The sequence below is a fragment of the Megascapheus bottae genome, chromosome 2, assembly GCF_031878675.1.
Source record: "Megascapheus bottae isolate mThoBot1 chromosome 2, mThoBot2.hap1, whole genome shotgun sequence".
Taxonomy (NCBI): domain Eukaryota; kingdom Metazoa; phylum Chordata; class Mammalia; order Rodentia; family Geomyidae; genus Megascapheus; species Megascapheus bottae.
Genome location: NC_143510.1, coordinates 46,615,022 through 46,621,196, shown reverse-complemented (window position 1 = coordinate 46,621,196; position 6,175 = coordinate 46,615,022). Strand labels below are relative to the sequence as shown.

General features: G+C 56.9%; 1 protein-coding gene across 1 annotated transcript; it reads left to right on the top strand.

Annotated features, from left to right (window-relative positions):
- The first annotated feature begins 1,184 nt into the window (after positions 1-1,184).
- Positions 1,185-5,963, top strand: Dhh (desert hedgehog signaling molecule). Its single transcript, XM_090355710.1, has 3 exons — positions 1,185-1,709; positions 4,337-4,598; positions 5,279-5,963. The coding sequence occupies exons 1-3, from the start codon at positions 1,407-1,409 to the stop codon at positions 5,902-5,904; spliced, it is 1,191 nt and encodes a 396-aa protein (XP_090211836.1). The 5' UTR covers positions 1,185-1,406; the 3' UTR covers positions 5,905-5,963.
- The last annotated feature ends 212 nt before the right edge of the window (positions 5,964-6,175 follow it).

The window sequence follows — 6,175 nt, the reverse complement described above, 5'->3', positions numbered from 1 at the left end:
AAGCCCCATGGAACATCTCCGTGAGTAAAGTATCTTCTGAGATGAGATCTGAGTCTGGAGAAAAGAATATGGAAGTTGAAAGGAAGTAGCCATTATTTTCCAACAAACTAGGAGTTACCCCTGGGGCTTGAACTTGGAGCTTAAGCATTGTCCCTGAGCTATTTTGCTCAAGGCTAGTGTTCTACCACTTTGAACCAGAGCTCCACTTCTGGTTTTCTGGTGGTGAATTGGAGATGAGTTTCGTACATTTTCTGGCTCAGGCTTGGTTTGAGCCTCAGTCTGCAGATAGCCTCCTGAGTACCTAGAGTTACCAATGTGAGCCACCAGTGCCCGGCAACCTTTAGACTTTTTTGCAGGTTGGCACTCTGCCACTGAGCCACAGCTTCATTTATGACTTTTTTTTTATATGTGGGGGGGGGAGGGATGCTGGCTAATTGAAGGTAAGTGTTACACAGACTTGCCTGCCTGGGCTGGCTTTGAACTTTGAACCTCAGATCTCAGCTTCTTGAGTAGCTAGGACTATAGGCATGAGCTATGGGTGCTGGCCCTTTTAGAAGCTTCCAAATGGTCAACTGTTCACTCTAAAGATGCCTGGCAAGGGTTGAGAATGTACAGAAGTTAGAAAGTCATGACTGTAAGTACCAAGATTTGTTTAATCCTGGGGATGTTCCCAAAGGGGGACTGGCCCTCTGGGACGCACACCTCCCAGTCTTGGTTACTGCTGAGTGAGAAGTGAGATAGAAGCCCCGGAGGTTTGGGGAGGATCACAAAGAAGGGAGGCTCTGGTGGTATGCCCAAAGGATTTGGTTGGCCTCATACTTCCTGATGACAGCGGAGAACACAGCCTGCCAGGATAGGCTTTGGGAGAGCAAAGACCCGATTCAAGCATCAGAGGAGGATGGTTTAGTTCCAAATTTAGGCCTGGAGGTAGCAAGATGCTTATCCAGGCAGCCAAGGACTGTAAAGCTACAAGGATTTCCTAGGCAGGTGCCTGCATGGTTTCCAGGATGGGACACACTTCAGTCACTAAATGCAACCCTGGTGACCGGCTGCATCCCCCGCCCGGGTGGGCGGGGGCGGGACAGCCCTGGGAGAAGGGCGGGGCCTGGGGCTACTTTAAGGCGGAGTCAGGGCGTTCTGGCGGCACGGGAGCCGGGCAGCAGAGAGACGGGGCTGGGCTGCCACTTACCCACGACCCCCTTTTTCCCAGCTATGGTGATCCATGAGTAGCAGAGTCCAGGTCCCCCGGGGCATGTGGGTAGAACTAGCGGCTGCCAGGTGCGCAGAGCCACAAGAGTTCTAGGGCACTCTGGGGCAGCTCTGCCTGCTGCACTCTTAGAGATGCCCAACTGACAGCAGAGCCAGTGAGGACAAAACGCTCCCTTGTACCCAAGTCCACTGCACCCATGGCGCTGCTGGCCACTCTATTGCCCCTGTGCTGTTTGGCACTGTTGGCATTGCCTGCCCAGAGCTGTGGGCCCGGCCGGGGACCAGTTGGCCGGCGCCGTTATGTGCGCAAGCAGCTTGTACCGCTGCTCTACAAGCAGTTTGTGCCCAGCATGCCCGAGCGAACCCTGGGCGCCAGTGGGCCAGCGGAGGGGAGGGTGACAAGAAGCTCGGAGCGTTTCCGGGACCTCGTACCCAACTACAACCCTGACATCATCTTCAAGGATGAGGAGAACAGTGGTGCCGACCGCCTGATGACCGAGGTAAGGGGAGCTTGCCACCTGTTGTCAGGGTGTCACCAACTCCCAAGTTTTCCCAAGGCAGCCTGGGGAGGATGAGCTGGGTTTTATGTGTAGAGACCTTAATCTTGGAGACCTCCCTGCCACACACACACACACACACCCCTTCTGCTGTCTGGACAGTGGTTAGGAGGTATCTCAGCAGGGAGAGGCTGTGATGGGAAGAGGCAGAAGGAGGTAGGCTAGTGAGAGTGAAGCTGGCAGAGGCAGGGAGCAAGGGTGGAGGAAAGGAGGATGGCGGCAGGCGAGACGGGAAATGGCTGAGGCGTGGACCGGGGGTCAGCCACTGAGCCAGGCAGGAAGGGCTGGGGTGAGCTGGGGGCCAGGAGCTGGCTGAGTAACAGATAGAAGGATCTACCCTTAGCCTGGCTCCTGACCTGATATGGAAAAGTTTTCTAGCAGGGGAGGGAACAGAGGGGAAAAACAGTTTGGAAAGGGATTGGCAAAGGTCAGGTTATCAGTCCATTTACCTGAGGAGGTGGACAGGAATTGTCTTTGGGATGGAAGAGGTGTTCTAGAACCAGAATAGAGCTATTGTAGGGTCTAAATAGCAGCCTTTGGTGTGTGGGGGGGTAGGAAGCAAATCCTCAGTGAGAACATATGGTCCCACCTGAGAATCAAAGGACTGTCAGGTCTTCTAAGCTCAGCTTAGCTCAGGGACTTCAAATTAAAGAACGTGAACTACCATTGATGAGTAGCTGCTGCAGGAGTTACCTGGAGTGACATGGGCCAGAACTTGGAATAGATGGAGACAAACTACCCCCTGTCCAGCCATCAGGAGGGTCACAAATGAAAAAGAAACTCAGAAATCACTTTTCTCCATTTCTTTCCACCGCTCCCTTTGCATCTGAGAGCTGGATCCCAGGAGGAGAAGCAATTAAATCAACGTCTCACAACTAATTAGTGGCATTGCTGGGATTAGAATTAAGGACTCCTGATTTGAAGTGCTATATACTTTCCATTACACCACCTAATTGTGTATAGAGTGGGAAGGTGGAGGGGGAGGGAGGGGTAGGATTTCCTCTGATTAATTGCCATAATAATTTTCCAGGTTACTTTGTTAAGAAAACCTGTCCAGGGGAGAAAGAATTCATTCTTGTTTCTGGGATGAAGCTTTCCTCCTACCCAGAGATTGGGAAGGGACATTCCCCCCCCCCCCTTCTCTCTCTCCTTGGTCATGGAATCTTGTGGCCCTTTCCTCTGGCTGCCACCTGCAGCAGAGGGAGTAGAACAGCCTAAGGACGGCCTCTGTCAAGCTTGGGAACCCCCTCAGTCCTGATTATCTCCCACACCCTGGTTGCAAAAGGCCTCCATTGAATTGGCTGTGCACTGGGCAGCTGCCCCCGCAGGTCAGGGCCTCCCTAGGGGACACAATGACAAGCTGGAAAGAGATACCACTTTTCCTGTTATCAGTCCCCAGAGAGGTGGTAACAACCAGCAAAGAGGAGCATAGGGAAAGTGTCTCCCTGGCAGTTAAGACCAAGTCCAAGGTGAGAGGTCAGCGAAGGAAGAAGAAAAGGAAATTGTCCTCTCTCTGCGTCTCCTGTGGTGTCCCTGCTATGTTTCGTGCCAAGGTCTTCAGCTCCCAGACTACAGATAACTGTGGCCTCACTCCCCCAGTTCAGGCCTCCAGCCTCTGCTTCTTTCCCTCCTCTCCATTCCCATCCTGCCGGGGGCTCCCCAAAACGTCCATGAGTAGCCCCCACCTGTTCTTCTCAAGTACTGTTCCTACTACCTCTCTGGGCTGCTTCCGGAAGAGAGATGGAGTCTTTTGGGACTGGGAGACCCTTAACGGGACCCGGGAGGACTGGTGATGCGGGGGGGAGGGGACCTGGCGGGGCCGGAGCTCTGATGGGGGGCGCGGCTTTCTGCCCTTTCCTCTCCCCGAGCCGGGGCGGGTTGAAAAGCGCCTTTGTGGCTAGAGCTGCTGAGTCCGCTTCTCCCCGGCGTGTTCCCGGCCTCGGCCCCGGGATTCTCGCTCAGTTAAGTCATCCCCGAGAATGGCCATTGTACTTAGCGCAACCCCCGCCACCCAGTCCTTTTTCCAGCAGCCTTGATCCCGCACAACTTTCCTTGGGCACCTCTGTGGGGGGCACCCAGCCCACGATGGGGTTAACGCTAGGGGCTGAAAGGAGGAGGAGGAAGGAAGGAAGGAAGGAAGGAAGCGATGCCCAGTGCCAGTGAAGGCAATGAAACAAAAGATGAATCAGGCAGAGGGAGGGCAGCCGGAGCCCGGGGCGGGGGCCAGGCTCAAACAGGGGGCTCCTCTAGAGGAACCAGGCCCTCCCTAACCAAACCTCCACCCGCCCTCTCAGCTTTGGCCCTCTCTCAAGTTGGGGCCGAGGTCCCACCATAAGTAGGGGTGAGGGATAGGCATTGAAAAAAAATGGGGAAAGATCCTTAGATATGAGAGCTCCCTCAACCTCAGAGGTGACCCCGCTGCTCTCCACTGACACCTTGGGACAAGGTGATGCGATGGGAGACGCCTATTCAGATCTGCAATTCCCGAGGACACGCAAAAGCGCCCCCCGCCCATCCCTTGAGGTGCCGGCAGTGGTGCGAAGAAGTCTGCCTTCTTTATTCCCTGCCAGCGTTGCAAGGATCGGGTGAACGCACTGGCCATTGCGGTGATGAACATGTGGCCGGGCGTGCGCTTACGGGTGACGGAGGGCTGGGATGAGGACGGCCATCACGCTCAGGACTCTCTTCACTACGAAGGCCGCGCCTTAGACATCACCACGTCTGACCGCGATCGAAGCAAGTACGGCTTGCTGGCGCGCCTAGCCGTGGAAGCCGGCTTCGACTGGGTCTACTACGAGTCCCGCAACCACGTCCACGTGTCGGTCAAAGCTGGTACTGAACTGAGTCTATGATGGTCTTGTTGCCACCCTGCAAGCGGGCGTTAGTGGGCTGTTTGGTGCCAGTTGTGTGTGAGGGGGGGTGGGGGCTTTAAACTTAGGGTCTTGGGCACTGCTTTTTTACTCAAGGTTGGCATTCTACCACTTGAGTCACAGCTCGGTGTCTGGCTTTTGTCAGGCCCCAGTGGCTCACGCCTGTAATCCCAGCTCCTCAGGAGGCTGAGGTCTGAGGATCGCGGTTCGAAGCCAGCCTGGGCACGAAAGTTTCAAGAGACTCTTATCTCCAAGTAAGCACCAGAAAACCAAAGTGGGGCTGTGCTCAAGGGGTAGGGCGGTAGCCTTGGGCTGGAGAGCTCGGGGACAGCGCCCAGGCCCGAGGGGGGAGGGGGAAAGGGAGGTTGGAGGTGGAGGCAAGAGTCGCTTAGATTTTGCTACCCAGGCTGGTTTCGAACTGTGGGCCTCAGATCCCAGCTTCCCGAGTAGCTACGATTGTAGGCGCGAGCCACCATCAGTGCCTGGTGCAGGAGTTGGTGTTTAAAGCCACCCTTCCACTTGCACCGAGGGCGGGGCCAGATCCGCGTGCTCTGGGCTTACGCCACGTGTTTCCGGATCGGTAGCAGCCTTCCGGGGGCGCGGGTCTTCACTCCCCCTCTCCTCTGTGGTTGTGTCCCGTAGATAACTCCCTGGCGGTCCGCGCCGGCGGCTGCTTCCCGGGAAACGCCACCGTGCGCCTGCGGAGCGGCGAGCGGAAAGGGCTTCGGGAACTGCATCGCGGAGACTGGGTGCTGGCGGCGGATGCGGCGGGCCGGGTGGTGCCCACACCCGTGCTGCTCTTCCTGGACCGGGACTTACAACGCCGGGCCTCCTTCGTGGCCGTAGAGACGGAGCGACCTCCTCGAAAGCTGCTGCTCACGCCCTGGCACCTGGTCTTCGCAGCCCGGGGGCCGGCGCCGGCTCCAGGCGACTTTGCCCCGGTGTTCGCGCGCCGGCTACGCGCCGGGGACTCCGTGCTGGCGCCCGGCGGGGACGCGCTTCGGCCGGCGCGCGTAGCCCGCGTGGCTCGGGAGGAGGCGGTGGGCGTGTTCGCGCCCCTCACGGCACACGGGACCCTGCTGGTCAACGACGTCCTGGCCTCCTGTTACGCCGTTCTGGAGAGTCATCAGTGGGCTCACCGGGCGTTTGCTCCTTTGCGCCTGCTGCATGCGCTGGGGGCGCTGCTCCCGGGCGGGGCAGTGCAGCCAACTGGCATGCATTGGTACTCTCGCCTCCTCTATCGCCTGGCAGAGGAGCTGCTGGGTTGAGTGTCCAGACCTCACACCTCCAGGTCCTCCGAGTAACCCGGATGGGGAGATGGGCCGGTGATGATGATGGGGAGGGTGGGCGGGAAGAGGGAGCAAAGGAAGTTTGGATGGGAACTGCCTGATTTAGGAGGGGCAGCTTTCAACCCGAGAGGTGATTCTTGGTAGATGTGGGGTTGATGAGGCATACTCTTTAACGAGGATGCTTTTAGTCTCTTCTTCCCAGGTGCCTCAGCCCCCCTACCCAATAACTTTATTTTATTTTCTATTTATA